General features: G+C 40.4%; 1 protein-coding gene across 9 annotated transcripts in view; it reads right to left on the reverse strand.

The window, feature by feature from the left end:
* Positions 1 to 26,323, reverse strand: part of CDK15 (cyclin dependent kinase 15) — a 155,218-nt gene that overhangs the window by 101,420 nt on the left and 27,475 nt on the right. For all 9 annotated transcript variants that reach the window (XM_060194133.1, XM_060194129.1, XM_060194127.1 and 6 more), the window contains 2 exons: positions 4,492 to 4,586; positions 3,378 to 3,440 (listed from right to left, as the gene is read on the reverse strand). In XM_060194133.1, the coding sequence (XP_060050116.1) occupies positions 3,378 to 3,440; positions 4,492 to 4,586 (158 nt within the window). The remainder of the gene's footprint in view (positions 1 to 3,377; positions 3,441 to 4,491; positions 4,587 to 26,323) is intronic.

A 26,323-nucleotide genomic window follows, 5' to 3' on the forward strand; every position in this document is an offset into this window, starting at 1 on the left:
AAATAAAATAAATATTTTAAAAAAATTAAAAACAAAAAACTGGATACATCTTTCTTATTTTGCAGTACAGGGATCCAAAGAAGAGACAAATATTTTGCTTACTAACTTTTTCCACCGCTCAAAGTGGTTCTTTGTAAAGTTTCATTCTCATTAATTCTATACAGCCTCTGTTGATCTGAAATATAGAATATATTAGTAAAATAGGGGACATAAGCCTGAGAAGGAAGACTGGGGAGGTGGCCAAGAGCCTCACTTTCTAAGTTGTGGACTATATTCCTTAGAGTCATGAAAGGGAGTTCAGTTGAGAGAGAATGACATGATCAGAAGGAAATTTATGTAACTGTGGTCTGTGGCATGGATTAAAGAGAGGAGACTGGAGTCGGGGATTCCAGGTAGGAGTTTATTGATGTGGTCTAGACCAGTGCTTCTCAAACTTCAAGGAGCAGACGAAAGACCTAGGGATCTGATTTAGTAAGCCGAGGGGGAAGCCCAAGTTTCTGAATTTCTAACAGGCTCCAAGGCAATATAGATGCTGCTGATGGAAGACTGAAAGTTTAGCAGCAAGAACCTACATGAGAAGAAATAAAGACCTAAAGTTTGGGACATGTATGAATGGAAAGGAATGTGAAAAATGGAAGCAAAGGTGAGGTCAGCCAAGGCACGGTGGTGACCTGGGCGTGAGAAGGGAAAGCTGGAGTTCAATACGCTGGTTTTGAGTTTGATTAACCTGGAAAATCTGGAAAATTACAGATTTCTCCTCTTTTTTCTTTTAATAATTTCTTTATTGGGGGATTAATGGTTTACAGTCAACAGTAAAAAAAAAATAATAGTTGGTACATGTGTAACATTTCTCAGTTTTCCACATTTCCATTTAACCCCACCAAGTCTTCCTTCCTCTGTCATCGTGGTCCAGGACCACATCCTCCCCCACCACAAAGCCTTTTACTTTGGTGCAAGACACTAACTCCAGTCCAAGTTCTGCTTTGTGCTTTCCCTTTTGTTACAGATCTCTTAGTAGAAGCAGAAGTTGATTTAGAGAGGAAGTGAAAGAATCCTGCTTTAGTCTTGATGAGATCCTAGTTGAGGTGGAATAACCAAAGGGAAATGGGCACCAGACAACTGAAAAGGAGACTGGGGTTCAAGAGGGAGCTGGGAATTGGAGAGGAATATCTGAGAGTAACCAGCACATCAAACTTGCAGGTAAAAAGGAAAGAGAGTCAATGACCAAAAGAGAAAATACGCAAAGAGAAAAGAACTGGGTGTGGTCTGGGAGGTGGCACAGTGAATAAAGTTTTGGATTCTCAACCATGAGGTTCTGAGTTCAATCCCTGGCAGCACATGTACCAGCGTGATGCCTGGTTCTTTCACTCTCCCCTCATATCTTTATCATAAATAAATAAATTCTCTAAACAGAAAGAATGAATGAATGAAAGTAAGAAATAAGGGAAGGAAGAAAGAAAGGAAGGGAGGAAGGAAGAGAGAAAGAAGAACTGGTGAATGAATGTATGCTTTTAGTGACTACAGAGGGGCACGACAGCAAAGGGCAAAATGAAGCAGCATTTAGGAACGTGGAGGGTGTATAAAGATCTGTTTTCATGGAAAACAATGGAAGAGATCATTTCAAACACGGTATTGTCAAGAGTACTGCAAGCACCAGTTAGGGCTAGGGGATAGGACACTGATTTACTCAACAGATTTTCATGTCTGAGGTTTGGAGGTCCCAGGTTCAATTCCTATTGCACTACTGTCAGCCAGAGCTGAGTAGTGCTATGGTCAAAACTAAGTAAAAACCATGAGAAGCAAACAGAAAGAAGATTTTTAAAAAGAAAGCAAGGAGCAAGGGTGAGATCTCTAAATTGTAACAATGCTAGGATGGCAGAGAATGCATGGTATTATCTTGTAAACTCTGCAAAAATGTGTCATGACTTTTCTGGTAACCCAATAGATGGATGATGGAGCCAATCAGTCAGACAGAAATGGAAAAAGAAAGAAAGAGAAAATAAGAAACACAACTTGTTCATTATTGCATGGTTACTGACACCCCATAATTTAACATAGTACAGGTACACAACAGAGCCCTCTGAAATTAAAGAATAAGTAAATATATAAACATTATTTAAATAATTCATACATCATACATACATTAACCTCATAAGATTACATTAAGGACAAATCAATGAACTCTAGCCAATAAAACCTTATAAGAAGAAAAATGTGAACTGAAAATAGCTCCTGAAATTTATAGCAAATGTTAAATTACATCTAGCTAAGAGTATATTATTCCAGGGTTTAGGAGTTGACCCAATATATAGTAGAATCTGGTAAAACAGAAATAAGGGAAACTGACTAAGAGTAAAGTAGGATGCTGGTTGTTTGAAAATTCCAGTGAGGAACTATAAACACACCACAGTAGTCCGCTCTGAAGAAGGCATTTATGGGGGCCAGGTGGTGGTGCACCTGGTTAAGCACACACACTGCAGTGCACAAGGACCCAGGTTCAAGCCCCTGGTCCCCACCTGCAAGGGGAAGGCTTCATGAGTGGTGAAGTAGAGCTACAGGTATCTTTCTGTTTCTCTCCCTATCTTCCCCCTCTCCTGTCAATTTCTGTCTCTATCCAATAATAAATAAAGTTTAAAAAATAAAAAAGAAGGCACTTTCTTTACCCCCCTCAAATAGCAACCTGGATTCATTTCTTTCCTTCCTTTTTAAAAATATTTATTTATTTATTTATTCTCTTTTGTTGCTCTTGCTGTTTTATTGTTGTAGTTATTACTGATGTCATCGTTGTTGGATAGAACACAGACAAATGGAGAGAGGAGGGGAAGACAGAGAGGGGGAGAGAAAGATAGACACCTGCAGACCTGCTTCACCACTTGTGAAGTGACTCCCCTGCAGGTGGGGAGCCGGGGGCTTGAACCAGGACCCTTATTCTGGTCCTTGTGCTTTGTGCCACCTGCGCTTAACTGTTTCCTTTATTTTAATGCTGGTCTTTTTCATTTAATTTTTTCTTTTAGATAGAGATGGAGAGGCAGAGGAAATAAGAGGGGTGGGGGGAGAGAGAGACCACAACACTGAAGCTACTACCTGCAATGCGTTGTGAGCCAAGCAAAGCAGCACACTATCTAAGTGCACGATTCTTCTGGCCTCACTGACTATACTTCTGAGGACATACTTACACTCTGGCAATGACTAACAGGATTCTGTAGTCTAGAAAGCCGCTAAACACTCTTCCATACTTTGACAGGTGACTTATTTTTCTCTAGGTGTCCATCTTCTCATTTAATGTCAGGGGCCTCTGTTTTGCAATGACAGCCTACTGCAAAAATTCTCCAGTTGTGGACAAGTCAGAAGAGAACCCTGAATGCTGAGACACTCACCCTGACATTGTGGGGATGAAGCCCTCCTGGGTGCTGCAGCATATACTGTGCCAGATCTGTGTGCTAGACAAAACGGCGGAGAGAGTGGCATTAGTGGCGCTTAGACAGTATCCTAACGCCACAAACCCATAACATACACACACTATATGTACTAGGTAAGACACATAGGTAATGTAGCACAACCAGGTACGACTAAGTTTAGGATTTAAGAAAATGAGGTGCAGGAAGTACATAACCAGATTCTCTGAGACCCCCTCAGGTAGAGTCAAATACCAGGTATCTCTATATTTTTAGTCTCTTAGCAGGAAGTCTGTTTCTTGGTACACAAAGATGCTAATTTTAATTTTTTATTATATTTATTTATTTTCCCTTTTGTTGCCCTTGTTGTTTTCATTGTTGTTGTTGTTATTGATGGATAGGACAGAGAGAAATGGAGAGAGGAGGGGAAGACAAAGTAGGGGAGAGAAAGGCAGACACCTGCAGACCTGCTTCACCACCTGTGAAGCGACTCCCCTCCAGGTGGGGAGCCAGCTTGAACCTGGATCCTTGCACTTTGCGCCACTGTGTGCTTAACAGCTGGGCTACCACCGGACTCCCAAGATGCTAATTTTAAACCACAGCCACTGAATGCAATGCCAAAGGATTCCGCTCACTCTGCAGGCTCCATGGAGACAAGTGAAGTACAGATACCTTCTGATTTCTGCTTCTTTTAACATTTCTCCTTGTATGATATACAGTAGGTTATTATTTTGTAAACTTACACACAATTTTTAACTTGTGACTTATGTTTACATACAGTCAATGAGGGGGAAAAATGTTGAATTCTGTTCATCTAGTGATTAAAAAGGAATAAAGCTGAAGTGAAAACACTATTTCTGAGGCAAATTCAAAGCACTTCTTATTTCTGGTGGTGGGGGATACAGGTAGAAAGGGGTGAGAAGGCAAGACTAAAGAATGACGGTGAGAAGGATCGGTTCCACTAATCACAGTAATGAACTTTTCTATGACACTTTACGCGTTGTAAAGAAAGTTTCAGTATGCCATAAAATATTAACTGACTCGTTATACAAGCATCAGGTTTCCCCCTGTTCTGTAAGGTGCTGGGCCAACTCACCATGTACTCAAAGACAAATGTCAGTGTCTCTTTGGTGTGGATTATGTCATGCAGCAGCACAATATTGGCATGCTTCAAACCCTTCAGCAGAGAGGCTAGAAAAATCAAAGAGACTGTTAATTCGATCATTGATAATGAACATGCTGTTTGAAAGACACCGAGGATACTTATGTTTTCTCCATTTCAAATCAAGCATTGTGCTTTTCCAACTGATGAGGGGATGGGATGCTCTTATTGTGAAGTAATATTTAAAATAACAAAGGACAGTCATTGTTTGTTAAATGGAGTCGCTGTCGCTTTGTAGTTATATCAACAGATTTTTCTTCTTGCTGGCTAGAAGAGTTGTAAATATATATATATATGTATATATATATATGTATATATATATATGTATACATATATATATTCCTATTTACCCAACTAATTTCATCAAAGCACTTTGTAAATGCTTTCTTGTGTAATCTTATCACCTTCACAGCTGCAAGAAAGCAGGCCTAGAGGTATAAGGGTCATTGAAGAGCAGTAAATGGAGTGTCCTGCCTTCTAAAGCAGGACTTTGCAGTATGTGACCTTTTTCTGAAATGCAAAGACCTGTGTAGTGAAATTAGGACCCCAAATCATCGAAAGACGGGGTAAAAATCTTCAACTAAATCATTGTTGAAACAACAGAGTAGAGGGAATTTCTTAAAGAGCGAATTGTCAGTATTTGTGGGAAGAAGATGCAAACCTAAAAAGAGGAGATCCAACTAACTCCAGGGAAGTGAGTGAAGAGGGTGAAAGACACCTTCAGTGACAGTTATCATTAGGTTATTAAGGCAGCATTAAAAGAGAGAAGTTGGGCAGGGGACGGTAGCACACATAGTACAAAGTACAAGGACCATCATAAGGATCCCTGTTTGAGCCCCTGGCTCCCCACCTGCAGGGGAGTTGCTTCCCAAGCGGTGGGTGAAGGAGGTCTGCAGGTGTCTATCTTTCTCTCCCCTCTGTCTTCCCCTTCTCTCTCCATTTCTCTCTGTTCTATCCAACAACAATGACAACAATAACAACAACAATAATAACTACAACAATGATAAACAAGGGCACCAAAAGGGAAAAAAATAAAAATAAAAACAATGATGTGGGCCGGGTGGTGGCACACCTGGTTGAGTGAACACGTTCCAAAGCACAAGGATCAGGCTTCAAGCCCCTGGGTCCCCCACCTGCAGGGGGCAAGTTTCACAAGTAGTGAAGCAGGACTCTATCTCTCTCCCTCTCTATATCCTCCTTCCTCTTGATTTCTGACTGTCTCTATCAAATAAATAAATATAATTAAAAAAATTAAAAAGAAACAATAATATGATATCATTTGAGACAAAATGGATGGAACTGGAGGTGATTATGATCAGTGAAATAAAGAGGTGAAAGACATCTACTGGATGGTTTCATTTATATGTGAAATACAGATAATTAAAGTACATGGTCTCACAAAAACAAATAAACAAAAACCCCCAAAAGAAAAGCAGCAAATTGTATCTCGGGCTTTTTAAGAACTACAGCTCACAGGGGCTAGGTAGCAGCAGCAAAGAGAGGGCACAGAACTTTGCTGGGGGCGGGGCACTGCAGTGTAGAACTACACCCCTGTAATCAATCATATGATCTTCTAAACTAGTACTAGACCACTGACAAAATTAAACAGAAGTACCTTCTTTTCCATGATGAGAAGCTGAGCTTCCAGGATTTAGCCAGAAGCTCCTGGAGCCACGTTGCCAACCCTGGCATGCGCATGCGTGGGAGTCAAGCTAAGGCAGGGGCAGGAGAAACCGCTCACTTGGATAGTGTGCTGCTTTGCCATGGGCATGATCCAGATTCAAACACTGAAGGAAACTTCTGTCCTGTGTTCTCTCTCTCTCTCTCTCTCTCCCTAACTCCCTCCCTCCCCCTCTCCTCTCTCTCTCTGCCCTTCTGTTTCTACCTAAAGTAATAAACAAACAGACCAACCAAAGTAGAGAAACTAACTGTGGGCCCTGAAACCTCCATGCAAATCCTAGACATTTCACTCTCTGAGCTCAGGAGAGAATCCTCTCCTGAGGATTCTCAGGAGACTAAGGTGGTCTCATCTCTCTCTCTCTTCAATATCTCTCTTTCCTTAGCATCTCTCTCTTTCCTTTTATTTATTTATTGGATAGAAACAGCCAGAGATCAAGAGAGAAGGGGAAGATAAGAGAGAGACAGGGACAGAGACACACCTGCACCACTGCTTCACCATTTGCCAAGCTTTCTCCCTGCAGGTGGGGACCGTGGACTCAAACCCAGGCCCAAGCACATTGTAGCATGTGAGAGAAAGAGAGAGAGAGAACACATTTTCTGACTTGGCTTCACTGTGTAGACAAGAGGATGAAGTCAGACACCATCTGTGGAACTCCTGGTGAGTGGAAAACACCTTCTAGTTGCAAACTGGAATTAAAAGTTCCAGCCGTCAAGGTCTTGCTTCTCCCTTAATTGGAACCCTACGAAAGCCCCATTCTATTGTCATAAAATTCTGCTTATGTTGTGTTACTCTAGAGCTTTCAACACCTTCCATATTTACAACAGTGACTTCAGACCATTAGTTAGGAATGCTAGCGTTTTTATTGGTAAATTATGTTTATGGATTCTTCTCCCCACCATGCCCCTCAATAAACACTACCAAGCATAGATCAAAATTAGATTTTAAAAGCTGAATTTTCTAAGACTACTGCTAATCTATTTTAAATATGATTCCACCCTCATTTATAGATGCTATCACTAAAACTTCCAGATGTGAACTTTCAAAATCATGACAGCATGTCTTGTTCATCATAATGGCTTCATGTCATTTGTTAAAGAGCTCAAGGAATGATATCTATTTAGGATGAGGGTCACTCAACTGTACTGTAAGCCACTAGCCTCAGAATAAAATGTTTTTAGAAAATGATAAGGTGGGGCGGGGGTAGACAGCATAATGATTATGCAAACAGACTCTCATGCCTGAGGCTCCTAAGTCCAGTTTCAATACCCCGCACCACCCTTAACCAGAGCTGAGCAGTGCTCTGGTAAAATAATAAATATTTTTTAAAAATAAAAGGAAAGGGTGAGGATTACATCTAACAAGACTGGACATAGATATTTTACATTGTTTTAGTGATAATTTCTGTCTTATGTGAACAGGGACACTATCTCTTTAGTGTTCACTGATATTGCATTATTAGTCTTATCTTTGATCTACAATTTATTTTACAAAAATATTTTTAACCACTAATCCAGCTGATCCAGGACTCACTACTGCTATAAATAGCAGCACCTGCTCTCAATGTGGTGTCCCCCGCCCACACACACACAGCCCCATTAAGTTCATGAACAAATCTGTTGACAATACCTTCAGATGAGATCGGTTATTTCTGGGGTGCTGTGGCCATACACCTGGCAATACCTTCAGACTGTCTAGAATGTTCTCCACTCACCAGCTCTACAGCTACCATCCCAGACCCTGCTGCCATCATATCCTGAACTGTTACAAGTGTCTCCTACTTAGTCTCCTTGCTTCCTCCATTCTTCCCAAAAATCTTTTCTCCACAGAAGTCAACCACTCTGATCCTTCTCAAAAGGAAGTAAGGGCATGTCCCTCCTAGTTTTAAATCTTCCAGGGTGTCCCAACTCACACAGAAAAAGATACAGAGGACTGTCAAAGCCTCATAGCCACCACATCAACAAAAGCAAGCAAACAAACAAAAACACATGATTATCTCAATAGATGCCTAGAAAGCCTTTGACAAGATCCAACATCCCTTCATGATCAAAACATTAAAAAGAGTGAGATGGGAAGAAAAAATAATAATAATGGGATGGAGGGAAGATTCCTCAATCTAGTCAAGTGAATATACAGCTGACCTACAGCCAATATCATACTCAGTGGAGAAAAACTGAAAGCTTTCCCTATGCAGTCAAGTATAAGACAGGGTTGCCCACTGTCTTTATTACTATTCAACTTAGTCTTGGAAGTCCTAGCCATAGCAATTATGCAAAAGGAAAGAATTAAAGGGATACAGATTGGAAGAGAAGAAATCAAACTGTTACTATTTGCAGATGCTATGATAGTATACATAGAAAAACCTAAATAATCCCATAGGAAAGTCCTAGAGACTATTAAACAATATACTAATGTGACAGGCTATAAAAATAACTTATAAATTTCAGTGGCATTCCTCTATGTAAACATCACGTTAGAAGAAGACAACCAGAAGTTTATCCCATTCACTATAGCAACAAAAACAATCAAATGTCTAGGAAAAAACTAACAAGAGAAATAAAAGAACTGTATACTAAAACCTATGAGTTAATATCCAAAGAAATTAAAAAAGATACAAAGAAATGGAAAAACATTCTGTGCTTGTTGATTGGAAGAATTAACATTGTCAAGATGACTATTGTACCCAGAGTCATACAAAGATTTAATGCAATTCCTATCAAGATCACAACAAATGTCTTTAAGAGAGTAGAACCCCTGGAACTCAACCTCCCTAGTGCCCTACCCCACTAGGGAAAGGTAGAGACAGGCTGGGAGTATGGATCCACCTGCCAACGCCCATATCCAACTGAGAAGCAATTTTAGAAACCAGACCACTGAATTTCTGCACCCCATAAAGATCTTTGGTCCATATTCCCAGAGGGATAAAGAATAGGAAAGTTTCAGGGGCCAGGTGGTGGCACACCTGGTTGAGCATACATGTTACAGTGAGCAAGGACCTGGGTTTGAGCCTCAGGTCCCCATTTGCAGAAGGGAAGCTTTGCGAGTGGTGAAGCAGGGCTGCAGGTGTCTCTCTGTCTCTCTCTCCCTCCCTATCACCCACTTCCTTCTCGATTTCTGGCTGTCTCTATCCAATAAATAAATAAAGATAATTAAAAAAAAGAATAGGAAAGCTTCCAGTGGAGGGGATGAGATATGGAACTCTGGTAGTGGGAATTGTATTAGTTTTACCTCTCTTGTCTCACAATCTTGTCTGCCATTATTAAGTCACTAGTAATAATAATGAAGTTGAAAAATAAGAAAACATAAAGCAGAACTTGGAGTGGGTTTGGTATATTGCACCAAAGTAAAAGACTCTGGGGTGGTGAGGAGGATTCAGGTCTTGGACCATAATGGCAGAGGAGGACCTAGAGGGGGTTGAATTGTTATGTGGAAAACTGAAAAGTGTTACACATGTACAAACTACTGTTACACATCTACTATTGACTGTAAACCATTAATTTCCCCAATAAAAGGGAAAAGAAAAAAAAAGAGAGAGAGAGAGAGAGTAGAACAAAAGATATATACCTCGGATTCCCAAAGCAATCCTCAGAGAAAAGAACAGAATGGAGGCATCATGCTTCCCAACTTCAATAGGAAATATATTTCAGGGTGGGGGCTGGGTAGTGGTTCACTTGCTTAAGCATACATATTATAGTGCATGCAAGGACCCTGGTTCAACTCCCTAGTCCCCACTTGCAGGGGGGAAGCTTCACAATAGTGAAGCAGTGCTGTAGGTCCTCCTCTATCTACCTATCTCTATCTGTATCTATCTATCTATCTATCTATCTATCTATCTATCTATCTATCTATCCATCTGTCCATCCATCTCCCCTTTCTCTATCAACTTCTCTCTGTCTGTATCCAAAATAAATAAATACTATTAAGAAAATATATTTCAGGGCTACTGTAATCAAAACTGCCTGGTACCAGAACCAAAGTAGACACACAGACCAGTGGAATAGAATTAAGAACCCAGAGACAGGCCCCCCACACCTTCAGTTATCTAATTTTTGACAAGGGAGAAAAAAACATCAAGTGGAGAAAGGAGAACCTAGTCAATAAATAGTTTTGGGAAAACTGGGTTGAAATGTGCAGAAGACTCAAAGTGGACCACAACATTTCACCATACACACAAGTCAATTCCAAATGGATTAAAGAGCTAGATGTGGACCAGAAACCATCAAATACTTAGAGGAAACCATCGGCAGAACTCTCTCCAGTATAAGCTTTAAAAACATCTTTGTTGACTCAAATCCAATCACAAGGAAAACAAAAACAAAAATAAAGCAGTGGGACTACATCAAACTGAAAAGCTTCTGCACATCAAAAGGAATCACCAGCAAAACAGAGAGGCTCCCCACAGAATAAAAGAGCATCTTTATGTGTCATATATTGGACAAGGGGCTAATCATCAAATTACACAAAGAACTCACCAAACTTAATAAAAAACCAACCAAACAATCACATTGAAAAATGGGGGTGGGGGGATATGGGCAGAAACTTCTGCAGAGGAGACATCCAAAGGGTCAGTAGACAATGAAAAAATTCTGTCATTGATGATCTGAGAAATGAAAATTAAACAAACAAACAAACAAAACCAATAAGAAACCACTTTACACATTTAAGAATGTCAAATGTTAGAAAAGACCGAAACAGCTGTTGAAGAGGTGGGGGCGGGGGGATGGTGGGAGTAGGGCATAATTCTCCTACAACGATGGTGGGTATGTAAATTGATCCAACTCCTATGGAAAACAGTCTGGAGACTCTTCAGAATGAGTTTACACTATGACCCAGCAATTCCTTTCCTGGGGGTATATCCAAAGGAAACAAAGACACCTATCCAAAGAGGCTTATTCGCAGAACTCTTTTCCGCATAAATTTCAAAGACATCTTCAATGAAATGAATCCAATTACAAAGAAGACTAAGGCAAGTATAAACCTATGGGACTACATCATATTAAAAAGCTTCTTCACAGCAAAAGAAACCACTACCCAAACCAAGAGACCCCTCACAGAATGGGAGAAGGTCTTTACATGCCATACATCAGACAAGAGTTTAATAACCAATATATATGAAGAGCTTGCCAAACTCAACAACAAGACAACAAATAACCCCATCCAAAAATGGGAGGAGGACATGGACAGAATATTCACCACAGAAGAGATCCAAAAGGCCAAGAAACACATGAAAAAATGCTCCAAGTCTCTGATTGTCAGGGAAATGCAAATAAAGACAACAGTGAGATACCACTTCACTCCTGTGAGAATGTCATACATCAGAAAAGGTAACAGCAGCAAATGCTGGAGAGGGTGTGGGGTCAAAGGAACCCTCCTACACTGCTGGTGGGAATGACAATTGGTCCAACCTCTGTGGAGAACAGTCTGGAGAACTCCCAGAAGCCTAGACATGGACCTACCCTATGACCCTGCAATTCCTCTCCTGGGAATATATCCTAAGGAACCCAACATATCCATACAAAAAGATCTGTGTACACATATATTCTTGGCAGCACAATTTGTAATAGCCAAAACCTGGAAGCAACCCAGGTGTCCAACGACAGGTGAGTGGCTGAGCAAGTTGTGGTATATATACACAATGGAATACTACTCAGGTGTAAAAAATGGTGACTTCACCATTTTCAGCCGATCTTGGATGGACCTTGAAAAAATCATGTTGAGTGAAATAAGTCAGAAACAGAAGGATGAATATGGGATGATCTCACTCTCAGGCAGAAGTTGAAAAACAAGATCAGAAAAGAAAACAGAAGTAGAACCTGAAATGGAATTGGCATATCTCACCAAAGTAAAAGACTCTGGGGTGGGTGTGTGGGGAGAATACAGGTCCAAGAAGGATTCAGAGGACCTAGTGGGGGTTGTATTGTTATATGGGAATCTGGGGAATGTTATGCATGTACAAACTATTGTACTTACTGTTGAATGTAAAACATTAATTCCCCAATTAAAAAAAAATAGTACTAAAAAAAGAAAAGAAATTCATTTTTAAAGGAATAAATTAAATGTTTCTTATTTTAATGGCTCTAGAAAATTTCTTAATTCTTAAAAAAAAAAGAGTTATTCACACCAACATTTATAGCAGCATAATTAGTTATATCCCATGCTTGGAAACAATCCAGGTGCTCAAGGACAGCTGAGTGGCTAAGAAAGACACAGCACATATACACAATGGGATACTATGCAGCCATTAAAAATGATGAAGTCCACCCCCTTTGACATATCTTTGCCAGACCTTGAAGGTGCCATATTGAATGAGATACACCAGAAAAAAGACAAATATTTCATGTTTTCACTCATAGTTGTAACCTAAGAAGCAAGGGCAGTAAGGGAAACTTGGACTGGGTGTGGTGTATTGCACCAAAATAAAGGGTTCTATGGAAGAAGGGAAAAGGTTGGGATAGAGTGACACTGGGGTCCTGGGGCAGGATACTGGACAGGGTTCTGGGTTCAAAGAGAAAGTGTTTTGCAGATACCAATCATGGGGAGATAAGGGGCTATAGTTACATGTCAACAACTGTGCTGTGTATTTCCCAATAAAACAGAAAAAATAAAAAAGAAAGCAACAGAGAGACAGGTTAAGAGGCAGAAAGAAAGCACAGCACCAAAGTTTTCTCCAGCGTGGTGGTAGCTGGTCTGAAAGGTAACAAGTGCACAAAACAAAGCAGGCACACCATCTAGGGCAGAGACCTTTTTCCAGCCCAAAAGTTTGTAGTTCTTGATGTTATCTCTTCTCTGGCTTGGATATCACCAATAAAGTCAATGAGTGAAGTTATGCATTCTAAAAAAAAAAAAATCATCCAGATAAATGAAGATGGATATTAAGACAAATGTTATATATATTTAGTAATATATATTACCTGATTTCTTGGAAATTGGAATCTCAACCACACACCTTTGTCCTGGCATCAGTTTGTTAGAAACACTTGGATATTAAGATACCCAGAGTGTAATTTGGTTGCACCCAGTGGAGGACTTCTTGCCAATCAGATCTACAATCTATTTCTGGTCACCATGACTCAGCAGTTCTAACCGGCATCCTCCACCTCACTGTGACCTTGAGGAGGTTCCTTGTCTATTTTTGGCTCAACTTTCTCATATATGGACTGGGAATAAACACCGTGCAATGTTTTGTACAAGGAAATGATATTAAAATATCCTCAGCTGAACTATTTCTAATCTAAGCACTGTAACTATGCCGTGGAGTAGATGAAAGAATCAAAACGGACAAAGGCATGATATTATCTAGTCTTTTCTTTAAAACGTTGCTTCTGCATTTTCCTTAACATTTAGGCAAATAAAATGAGTTTCTATTTTCACTGCAGCTAAAGAGGAAGTGCTTCTTGAGTTAATGATTTCTAAAGTCATCATAACAAAGTAGAAAGGGTTTTTTGTTCGTTTGGTTTTTTTTTTTTTTGGGGGGGGGTCCTTCCTACAGGGTTATGGCTGGAGTTCAGTGAGGATACTACAAATCCACAGCTCCTGGCAGCCATTACTAATTTATTTATTTTTCTGATAGGACAGAGAAAAATTGAGAAGGGAGGGGGAGGGGAAGAGGTGAGGGGAAGAGGGGGCTGGCTGGTAGCACACCTGGTCGAGCATACATGTTATAGCACGCAAGGACCCAGGCTCAAGACTCCAGCCCCCACCTGCAGGGGGAAGCTTCATGAGTAGTGAAGCAGTGCTGCAGGTGTCTCTCTGTCTCTCTCCCTCTCTATCACTTCTTTCCTTCTCAATTTCTGGCTGTGTCTATCCGATAAATAAAAAGAGGGAGAGAGAAAGAGAGACACCTGCAGATCTGCTTCACCGTGTTTGGGGGTTCAACCTTGCGCACAGTACTGTGAGTGCTTAACCAGATGTGCCACCACCCAGTTCCAAATGGTTCCTTGAGACACTAACCTGTCATTTATTATTTATTTATTTACTTTTATTATTGGATAGAGACAGAGAAATTGGCAGGGAGATAGAGAGAGAGACAGAAAGATACCTGCAGCACTACTTGACCACTCATGAAGCTTTCTCCCTGTAGGTGGAGACCAAGGGCTTGAACACTGTAATGAGCACTTGAGCACTGTAATGCGTGTGCTCAACCAGGTCTGCTATCCCCTGGCCTCCTTAGAACAGATTTTGAGTGGAAAAGATTCTAGCACCTAATGACTGTGACTACTAGCTCTTGACACCTCAGCTAAGTCATCTAACCTCTCAAAGGCTCAGATTCCTTCATCTCTACAACAAAAGTAACAGACCTCCACAAGAAAAAAAAGGGCGGTAAAATTATGCCATATGCCTAGCTTTTAAAAGACTGATTTTATTTATGTATTAATGAGAGAAAAGAAAACCAGATAATGCCTCTGGCATATGTGATGCTAGGGATCAAACTCCAACCTCATGCTTGAGAGCTCAGTACTAACCACTGTGCCACCTCTCCGACCACTTTAATCATATGACTGCTTCCTAAGCAAATGCTGCTAGTAGGTTGACAGTCCTGGGTTTAAATAAAGTTCTACTGCTACATAAATAGATTTAGAACAATATACATTATTAAATGATGGATAACACAGTTTGGTAAAAGTGGGGAACATGCTCTTATATAAAATGTAACAAAACTAGCCTAATCAAATGAAAATGCTTTCTCCTGGCTGCAGAAACAAACTTTCAAGATATAATTCTAGATTGTGTTATGAAAGAGTTTCTAAGTTGCTAGGAAAGTAGCTTTTTTTTGTCATTAGTTTTTACTGGGGTTCATGTCTATATAACTCCACAGCTCCTGGCAGACTCTTTTCTCTGCATAGAGGGGAGAGACAAGGAGAAGGAGAAACACCACTGCACTTTCACTGCTCACAGAGCTTCCCACATACAGGTGTATCAATGCAGTGGTTGGCGACTTGAGCCTTGGTCCACACACATGCCCAAGCGTGTGCTCTATGAGGGGAACTATTAACTGGCCCACTAGCTATTGACAAGCAATGAAGGTAAAAAGTATTTTGGAAGTTGGGCTGTAGCGCAGCGGGTTAAGAGCATGTGGCACAAAGCACAAGGACTGGCATACAAATCCCGGTTCGAGCCCCAGCTCCCCACCTGCAGGGGAGTTGCTTCACAGGCAGTGAAGCAGGTCTGCTGGTGTCTTGTGTTTCTCTCCCCCTTTTTGTCTCCCCCTCCTCTTCCCATTTCTCTTTGTCCTATCCAACAACAATGGCATCAATAACAATAACATTAAAACAACAAGTGCAACAAAAGGAAATAAATAAATAAATATTTAAATAATAATAATCAAGTATTTCTATTGGGAACTGGGCAGAGGCATACTCGGTTAAGCACACATAGTACGCAGCTCAAGGATCCACACGAGGATCCAGGTTCAAGCCCCTACTGCCCACCTGCAGAGGAGATGCTTCCCAAGCAGTGAAGCAGATGTATAGGTGTCTGTCTTTCTCTCCTCCTCTCTATCTCTCCCTTCTTTTTCAAGTTCTCTCTGTCCTATCCAATAAAATGGAAAAAATGGCCACCAGGATCAGCGCATTTGTAGTACTGGCACTAGGTCCAGTGTTAACACTGGAGGGAAAAAAAAAAAAGGGAGTCGGGCCATAGCGCAGCAGTTTAAGTGCACATGGTACAAAGCACAAGGACTGGCTTAAGGATCACGGTTCAAGCCCCTGGCTCCCCACCTGCAGTGGGGTCGCTTCACAAATGGTGAAGCAGGTCTGCAGGTGTCTGTCCTTCTTTCCCCTTCTTTGTCTTCCCCTCCTCTCTCCATTTCTCTCTGTCCTATCCAACAACAATGTAATCAATAATAATAATAACAACGACGATAGGACAACAAAAGGAGGGAAAAAAGCCTCCAGGAGCAGTGGATTTATGATGCAGGCACTGAGCCCCAGCAATAACTTGGGAGGCAATAAGTAAATAAATAAATATGTCTATTGTGTGCACTATTGTATACCTAGTGGCCAATCACACATCAGGCCATCAGAGTTGCTTAAGATGTATTTGTAGAAAATGGGTTGAAACACGCAGAAGAATGAAACTGAACCATTATATTTCACCAAATACAAAAGTAAATTCCAAGTGGATCAAGGACTTATATGTTAGATCACAAACAAAAATCAGATACTTAGAGTAAAATATTGACAGAACTCTTTTCTGCATAAATTTTAAAGATATCCTCAATGAAACTAATCCAATTACAAAGAAGACTAAGGTAAGTATAAACCTATGGGACTACATCAAATTAAAAAGCTTCTGCACAGCTAAAGAAATTACTACCCAAAACAAGAGACCCCTCACAGAATGGGAGAAGGTCTTTACATGCCATACATCAGACAAGAGTTTAATAACCAACATATATAAAGAGCTTGCCAAACTCAACAAGAAAACAAATAACCTCATCCAAAAATGGGGAGAAGACATGGACAGAATATTCACCACAAAAGAGAGCCAAAAGGCCAAGAAACACATGAAAAAATGCTCCAAGTCTTTGACCGTCCGAGAAATGCAAATAAAGACAACAGTGAGATACCACTTCACTCCTGTGAGAATGTCATACATCAGAAAAGGTAGTAGCGTGCACGTTGTGCAAAGCGCAAGGACCAGAGTTCTTCTTCTAGCGTTTGCCCTTCTTCCGTAGCCAGTCAACAGCGTCAGGTTGAGCCTGATGTAAAGTTTCGAGACCTCCTTTGAATCTGGAGAGGTGGCAGTCGTTGACTATGTGGGTCATAGTCTGTCTGGAGCCGCAGGGGCAGTTCGGGACCAGAGTAAGGATCCCGGTTAGAGACACTGGCTCCCCACCTGCAGGGGAGTCGCTTCACACTCAGTGAAGCAGGTCTGCAAGTGTCTATCTTTCTCTCCCTCTCTCTGTCTTCCCCTCCTCTCTCCATGTTTTTTTTCCTCCAGGGTTATTGCTGGGCTCGGTGCCTGCACCATGAATCCACTGCTCCTGGAGGCCATTTTTTCCCCCTCTTGTTGCCCTTGTTGTTGTAGCATCATTGTGGTTATTATTATTGCCATTGTTGATGTCGTCCATTGTTGGATAGGACAGAGAGAAATGGAGAGAGGAAGGGAAGACAGAGAGGGGGAGAGAAAGATAGACACCTGCAGACCTGCTTCACCGCCTGTGAAGCGACTCCCCTGCAGGTGGGGAGCCGGGGGCTGGAACGGGGATCCTTATGCCGGTCCTTCGCTTTTGAGCCACATGCGCTTAACCCACTGCGCCACCGCCCAACTCCCACCCCTCCATTTTTATCTGTCCTATCCAACGACGACATCAATAACAGCAACAATAGTAACTACAACAACAACAAAAAAAAGACAAGGGCAACAAAAGGGAAAATAAATAAATAAAAATTAAAAAAAGAGAAAAAGTAGCAGCAACAAATGCTGGAGAGGTTGTGGGGTCAAAGGAACCCTCCTGCACTACTGGTGGGAATGTTAATTGGTCCAACTTCTGTGGAGAGCAGTCTGGAGAACTCTCAGAAGGCTAGAAGCAGTGAAGCAGGTCTGCAGGTGTCTGTCTTTCTCTCCCCTTCTTTATCTTCCCCTCCTCTCTCCACTTCTCTCTGTCCTATCCAACAACAATTGCATCGATAACACAGTCTACCCTATGATCCTGCAATTCCTCTCCTGGGGATATAGCCTAAGGAACCTAACACATCCATCCATAAAGATTTGTGTATACCTATATTCTTAGCAGCACAATTTATAATAGCCAAAACCTGGAAGCAACCCAGGTGTCCAACAACAGATGAGTGGCTGAGCAAGTTATGGTATATATACACAATAGAATACTATTGCTTCCCCAGAGACCCACCCGACTAGGGAAAGAGAGAGGCAGACTGGGAGTATGGACCGACCAGTCAACGCCCATGTTCAGCGGGGAAGCAATTACAGAAGCCAGACCTTCTACCTTCTGCAACCCTGCAACCCTGGGTCCATGCTCCCAGAGGGATAGAGAATGGGAAAGCTATCAGGGGAGAGGGTGGGATATGGAGAATGGGTGGTGGGAATTGTGTGGAATTGTACCCCTCCTACCCTATGGTTTTGTTAATTAATACTTTCTTAAATAAAAAAAAATTCGACTTAAAAAAAATAGAATACTATTCAGCTATAAAAAATGGTGATTTCACTGTTTTCAGCCCATCTTGAATGGATCTTGAAGAAATCATGTTAAGTGAAATAAGTTAGAAATAGAAGGATGAATATGGGATGATCTCACTCTCAGGCAGAAGTTGAAAAACAAGATTAGAAGCAAAAACACAAGCAGAACTTAAACTGCAATTGGTGTATTGCACCAAAGTAAAAGACTCTGGGATGGGTGGGGTGGGGAGTACAGATTCAGAAAGGATGACAGAGGACTTAGTGAGGGTTGTATTATTATGTGGAAAACTGAGAAATGTTATGCATGGACAAACTATTGTATTTACTGTCTGTCAGATGTAAAACATTAATCCCCCAATAAAGAAATTTTTTTAAATGTATTTGTAGAATGTGTGCACAGGGTGTTTGTAGCTTTGGTCTGAATGCCATCTGTATACTGGAATAATAGTAGTATTGATATTCAAAGGTTGTTAGAGGATGGAGGAGGTAACCCATACAAAGTATCTGGCACTTGTCTTAAGACACATTGCTTTTCATGCTTTCATATTTTTGCTAATTTCACAGTATTCCATAATAAGATCAGCTAGTATTCCAAGTGATCAAAGGAATAAACTACCATATACATCCCACCTATACACAGTGAGGCCATCCATGTAGGAAAGTCCTACTCAATAAATATTTGGCTCCTGTACTGTCAGAGCAGCCAGACTGCTCAGGAAAAGTAATTCCTGCTTCAAGGCTTTTTGAAGAAGTCTGCATTACTTGTTCAGTTTTCCTGCACATGGCTTTCGCTAGCCTTTTTAGCTAGTGACCCTGGATTTTAAATAATGAACTCCAGCTGTTCTCATTTTGCCTTCCAGCCTTTCTCATTTAACCTCCTGTCTCCTTGGTCTCACATCCCGAAAGTTCTTACAGGAAAATATGGGACAGTGCCAAAGTTTTCAAATGGGGCCTTATATCTTCTTGAGGGGGGAGGGCTCCTCTAACAAGAATTCCCAGCTTTTACACTGGGGGAAAAAGAAACATTCATTGGTGGAAAGTGGATGCCTAACAACCTCCAATGTGTCAAAAATCCTTTTGTGGTTTTTAATATTATACAAGCAAAGCATTCAGTAAGGTAAGTCCATAAAACAAACCAAGAAAGTCCACAGTTGACTACTAAGTGTAATTGCAAACACCTGGGGTGGAGAGGCACTTTCTCAGCAAATCAGCAAATATGCAATAAAAGAAACATTCAACACACAGAACAATACAGACCCAGCTTTTCGGAATCGTGCTGAGAACAATCTGGGAGTAAAACTGACAAGAGGTTTCACTGTTCAAGGCAAAGGCTAACCTAGAAAACTTGGCTATGGACAACATCTGAGTGAGGCCAAATAAGCAAGCTGAAACACACCCAGACAACAGGAGGGCCATGAGACAGGGTGGATGTGGCTTACACACTTCCTCTCAAGCTGTTGACCCAGGGAATTTTATTGTACTCAGCAAAACTCTTTGACCTAGCCACATCTCTCTTTCCAAATTTGATCATCCTTTCCTGGGAACCACTAGTAAGTACATTAGTAAATGCGGCTTCCATTATATTAAACACTTACAACTCTACTTTCACACAGAATGCACCTGAGCCAACCACACTAGATTGCTGGCTAACCCAATAGCATTCGGCCCTTCTATTCAATTCAAAACAGTATGTTTCCCATGGGGGGCCCTAAAAGGCTTTTGAAAATGGCACCAAATTTAGTTATAAACTCATTTTCTGGATTATTTTCTTCCATGCCTTGTTTGTATAACCCATCTCCCCCTACTCAGTTCAGAATAGACTGATTTTATTATCTACACTGAGACTAACTGGTTTTCGCTTTAATAGACAAAGGATTTTTTGAACTCTCTCACAGTATTTGTTGTAACTGAGTCAACCTCTTTATTCAGTTTGAATATAATACAGGGTAAAAATCAAGGCTTCTTCTTTCATCATTCATAGCAACATGCTTTGTTTGTGTTAAGTGCTCCATAAAGAAGGGACCACAGAATTAAAAAGAAATATAGAATGGTCAGGAAAACATTACTTCTTTGGGCTTTTGCTGAAACAGACAGCAATCATATCATTTTATTTTAAAATGTTATTTTAAATTATTTTACTGTTGGCTTCTTAATTTTTTTTAATATTTTATTTTATTTTATTCCCTTTTGTTGCCCTTGTTGTTTTATTGTTGTAGTTATTATTGTTGTTGTCATTGTTGGATAGGACAGAGAGAAATGGAGAGAGGAGGGGAAGACAGAGAGGAGGAGAGAAAGATAGACACCTGCAGACCTGCTTCACCGCCTGTAAAGCGACTCCCCTGCAGGTGGGGAGCCGGGGTTCGAACCGGGATCCTTATGCCGGTCCTTGTGCTTTGCACCACCTGCGCTTAACCAGCTGCGCTACAGCCCGACTCCCCGGCTTCTTAATTTTCAAGCTGCAAATTATTAGCTTAATAGTGAACAAGTTATCATTAAGGGAAAGGAAGCAGAATGAAATGATATCAATAATGGGCAGCACTTGTTGAACTCTGAAAATAAACCCTGTAACAGATATATATATATTTTTTAATATTTATTTTATTTATTTATTCCCTTTTGTTGCCCTTGTTGTTTTATTGTTGTAGTTATTATTGTTGTTGTCGTTGTTGGATAGGACAGAGAGAAATGGAGAGAGGAGGGGAAGACAGAGAGGAGGAGAGAGAAGACACCTGCAGACCTGCTTCACTGCCTGTGAAGCGACTCCCCTGCAGGTGGGGAGCCGGGGTTCGAACCGGGATCCTTATGCCGCTCCTTGTGCTTTGCGCCACCTGCGCTTAACCCGCTGCGCTACAGCCCGACTCCCCAGATATTTCATATGTGCATTCTCATTTAATTTTCATAACAATTCCATGAAATAGTTACTATTAGTTTCTCTTGGCAATAAACTAAGTGTTAAATAGGTAGAGTAATCTACCCATGGCGACACCATCAGTGATTGTTAGACCTAAGAGTCAAACCTAGGGAGTCGGGCGGTAGCACAGAGGGTTAAGCGCATGTGGAGTGAAGTGCAAGGACCCGAGTAAGGATCCCGGTTCGAGCCCCTGGCTCCCTACCTGCAGGGGAGTCCCTTCACAGGCAGTGAAGCAGGTCTGCAGGTGTCTATCTTTCTCTCCCCTTCTCTGTCTTCCCCTCCTCTCTCCATTTCTCTCTGTCCTATCTTACAACAACAACATCAATAACACACTACAACAACACTGAAAAACAACAAGGGCAACAAAAGGGAAAATAAATAAATAAATATTTTTAAAAAATCAAACCTAAGGCTATCTGTTCCTCATCTACTTATTTTTCTGTGTGGTGGGGAGCGGGGAGAAAATAGGAACATCACTAAAAACGCATGCCTTCCAAAGAGGTTTTTAAGAACTATCAATACAACTTATTATTTTCAGGGAAAATGCCCACTAACATTTTGTATATTTGGTTTTTTTTTCTATTTTCCATAGATGTTTTCTAAGGATATACATAGACCCTTTAGCACTTAGCATGGGATCACAATAAAAAATGTGTGCTTACTAAATACTTTCTGTACATAGTCTTAGTCAACTAATAGATTTTCATCTTAATTACCTCAAGAATAAATAATAAATGGTTATGTAAGTATGCTTGACAAACTGGTATGAAAAATGAAACGTCAATTATTATACTAATTTTTAAAATATTTTTTTACTCATTTTAAGGTAACTTTAGTTTACAAGACTATAAATGTTTTAGAAGTCCAATTTCTCACATCTTCAAAATATGTTAACACGCCACACCTACCACCAAAGCACCAATATTTCTCTATCAAAGTCTACTAGGCCTCCTTCACTCAGCAACTCCCTGCCTCACATTTTTTGGTAAGCTCTATTCTTCAGTCTAAGTCCCATGATTTATCTTCACTGGACCTTGTTTTGCTTATTTACCTTATTAGAATAAGGTCATTCTGTACTTCCCTTTTATATAAGTATCTTTAGTATTTCTTTTTTTTCTTTTTTTTTTTCCTCCAGGGTTATCACTGGGGCTCAGTGCCTGCACCACAAATCTACCACTCCTGGAGGACATTTTTTTCCCTTTTGTTGCACCTTGTTGTTTATTGGTGTTGGTGTTACTATTATTGTTGTTGTTGTTGTTGGATAGGAAATAGAGAAATTGAGAGGGGAGGGAAGACAGTGAGGGGGAGAGAAAGATAGACACCTGCAGACCTGCTTCACTGCCTGTGAAACAACTCCCCTGCAGGTGGGGAGCCGGGGGCTCGAACCGGGATCCTTACGCCGGTCCTTGTGCTTTGCGCCATGTGCGCTTAACCTGCTGTCCTACTGCCCGGCCACCTCTTTAGTATTTCTTGTATATTTAGTTTAGTGCTGGCCAATTACTTTAACTCTTGCTTGTCTGAAAAGCTCTTCACTTCTTTAAATTTGATTGATACTGTAACTAAACATAGTATTCTTGGGTAGAGGCCTTTTTTTTTTTTTAGTACTATTTTTTTTATTGGGGAATTAATGTTTTACATTCAACAGTAAGTACAATAGTTTGTACATGCATAACATTCCCCAGTTTCCCATATAACAATACAACCCCCACTAGGTCCTCTGAATCTTTCTTGGACCTGTATTCTCCCCACACACCCACCCCAGAGTCTTTTACTTTGGTGAAATATTCCAATTCCATTTCAGGTTCTACTTCTGTTTTCTTTTCTGATCTTGTTTTTCAACTTCTGCCTGAGAGTGAGATCATCCCATATTCATCCTTCTGTTTCTGACTTATTTCACTTAACATGATTTTTTTCAAGGTCCATCCAAGATCAGCTGAAAACGGTGAAGTTACCATTTTTTACAGCTGAGTAGTATTCCATTGTGTATATATACCACAACTTGCTCAGCCACTCACCTGTTGTTGGACACCTGGGTTGCTTCCAGGTTTTGGCTATTACAAATTGTGCTGCCAAGAACATATGTGTACACAGATCATTTTAGATGGATATGTTGGGTTCCTTAGGATATATCCCCAGGAGAGGAACTGCAGGGTCATAGGGTAGGTCCATGTCTAGCCTTCTGAGAGTTCTCCAGACTGTTCTCCACAGAGGTTGGACCCATTGACATTCCCACCAGCAGTGTAGGAGAGTTCCTCTGACCCCACACCCTCTCCAGCATTTGCTGCTGTTACCTTTCCTGATGTATGACATTCTCACAGGAGTGAAGTGGTATCTCACTGTTGTCTTGATTTGCATTTCTCTGACAATCAGAAACTTGGAACATTTTTTCATGTGTTTCTCAGCCTTTTGGATCTCTTCTGTGGTGAATATTCTGTCCATGTCCTCCTCCCATTTTTGGATGGGGTTATTGTTGTTTTGTTGTTGAGTTTGGCAAGCTCTTTATGTATTTTGGTTATTAGCCTCTTGTCTGATGTATGTAAAGACCTTCTCCCATTCTGTGAGGGGTCTCTTGGTTTGGGTAGTGGTTTCTTTTGCTGTGAAGAAGCTTTTTAATTTTATGTAGTCCCATAGGTGTATGCTTGCCTTAGTCTTCTTTGTAATTGGATTCGTTTCATTGAAGATGTCTTTGAAATTTATGCGGAAAAGAGTTCTGCCAATATTTTCCTCTAAGTATCTGATAGTTTGTGGTCTAACATCCAAGTCCTTGATCCACTTGGAATTTATTTTTGTATTTGGTGGAATACAGTGGTTCAGTTTCATTCTTCTGCATGTTTCAACCCATTGTTTCCAACACCATTTGTTGAAGAGACTCTGCTTTCCCCATTTAATAGTCTGAGCCCCTTTGTCAAAGATTAGATGTCCATAGGTGTGGGGGGCTCACGGGTAGAGGCCTTTTACATTCAAATTTTTTGTTTGTTTGTGGTTTGTTTTGCCTCCAGGGTTATCACTGGAGCTCATGGCAGCACTATGAATCCACTGCTCCTGGTGGATACTTTTTCCACTTTATTGGATAAGACAAAGAGAAACTGAGAGAAGAGGGGGATATAGAGAGGGAGAAAGAAAGATAGACACCTGCAGACCTGTTTTAACACTTGTGAAGCATCGCCCCCACAGGTAAGGAGCCAGGGATTCAAACCCAGATCCTTGCACAGGTCCTTAGATTTCCTACTATGTGCGCTTAACTGGGTGTGCAACCACTTGGCCCAGCGCACTTTCATTTAAATGTTTTAATATATTGTATAAGTCCTTTCTGATATTTAGATTTTCTGTTGAGAAAAAGCAAAAATGTCTATGGGAGTTCTCTTATAAATTACTCTGCTTTTCTCTTGCTGCCTTTAAAAACATCTCTTTACCTGCCATTCTGTTTAATATGTGCCTACATGAGCTTAGTTGAAGATCTTTTAGCATTTCCTGAGAGCCTACCTTCTCATTCAATATGGAACAATTCTTGGCTATTATTTCTTCAAATGATGGTTTGGTGGAGGGTAAGATGACACTTACCATGAGGAAATATGGAAATGTACCCTTGTGATAACATAATGTTAATCAACATTTCCTCAACAAATGATATTCAAGCAAAAAGAGTATTATTAATCTGTAGAATTTAATTTCAAATAGGCTTATTAAGTAGAGAGTTTACTTCATTTTAAATTTAGTGATACTTGTTTTTAGAAAAATGAAACATAAAGACATAGTCCAAAGGAACCTAAAAACAGAAATGAAGAAGACACCAAAAGCAAATCTGAGGCTAGTAGTCTTATATATGTAGCTGAATAAAGATAATCTTTATCAGGCATGGGGTTGGGTGGAAGACAAGTAATAATATAAAACAAGAATTATTAGGTTTTGAGAACCTAATAATTCTTATTTGTGGGCCAGAATATATGTGGAAATCTTTGTGTTTTCCCTTCATTTTTGCTATGACCTTAAGAACCTCTAAAAATTTAAGACTTATTTAGAAAAAAGTCAAATAACTACAATATGCAATTTTAATGTGTCACATATAAGCCAAATGGAATTAAATATTTTATTTGAAATGTAATAAATAATAAGTATGTCCCTTACTCTCTTTTTCTTTTTTTTTTTCTGGTACCCCTATGATGCAACCGTTGTCCCTGTAAATTCTTCACTTTATCTTTATTTGTTTTACTTTTTTTTAATGATACCCTCTACCTCCATCCCCACTATTTTTACCTTTAGCTTCTGCTTTCTGCCAGTATTCCCCTCTATTGTTATTGTTAAAGCTCTGTTACTATATTCTTTACCTCTCTGATATCTGTTAGAACTTCTCTCAGACTTTTGCTGGCTTTTTTAAGGTTTTGTTTTTTTCCATTGAACTCATTTTGGTGATCATCTTTAAAAGTATAACTTTGAAGTCTTCTATAAGGAATTTGTTTCATTCTGTTGAAACAGAGTTTTCTTCAAGCAGCTCTTCAGAAGTGCACGTAGTTTCCTCATTTTGTGTTACTATGCTTGATTCTCCACAAGGACCTGAGTCAGGAGTCTATTTGAGTGAACCTGGTCACAAGTGCCTGGCTGAGGTTATAGCACCACACTTGAGCCAACCTGGGTAGTGATAAGTTTGAAGTTACAAGTATGCTGCAGGATAGTTGGTACTAGTTACAAGTATGCTGCAGGATAGTTGGTACTAGGGCCTAAAAGACTGCAAGCCAAACAAAGAGCACCCTTTCTAGAATCAGTCTTTAGGTCTGTTACAATAGAAACTGAATTCCAATATGGTTGTCAACTGTACTGCACTCAGCAAGCTACCAGGTCTTCAGGAAGGCCACAACACTCACATGATCTATAGCTTTTAAGTTCCCATTTCCTGTTTTGTAACTGTAGGTAGAAAATTGTAATAAGACTAGGTTGCTGGAGTTCTGGTTCAGTCTTCTCTGGTTGCCTAATTAAAGTTTAGTATCTTAGTTATCTTTTCTTGAATTAAGATCATTGGGACATGGAGGGGCTTTTTGCCT

This window comes from Erinaceus europaeus, chromosome 7 (genome assembly GCF_950295315.1).
Source record: "Erinaceus europaeus chromosome 7, mEriEur2.1, whole genome shotgun sequence".
Lineage (NCBI taxonomy): Eukaryota > Metazoa > Chordata > Mammalia > Eulipotyphla > Erinaceidae > Erinaceus > Erinaceus europaeus.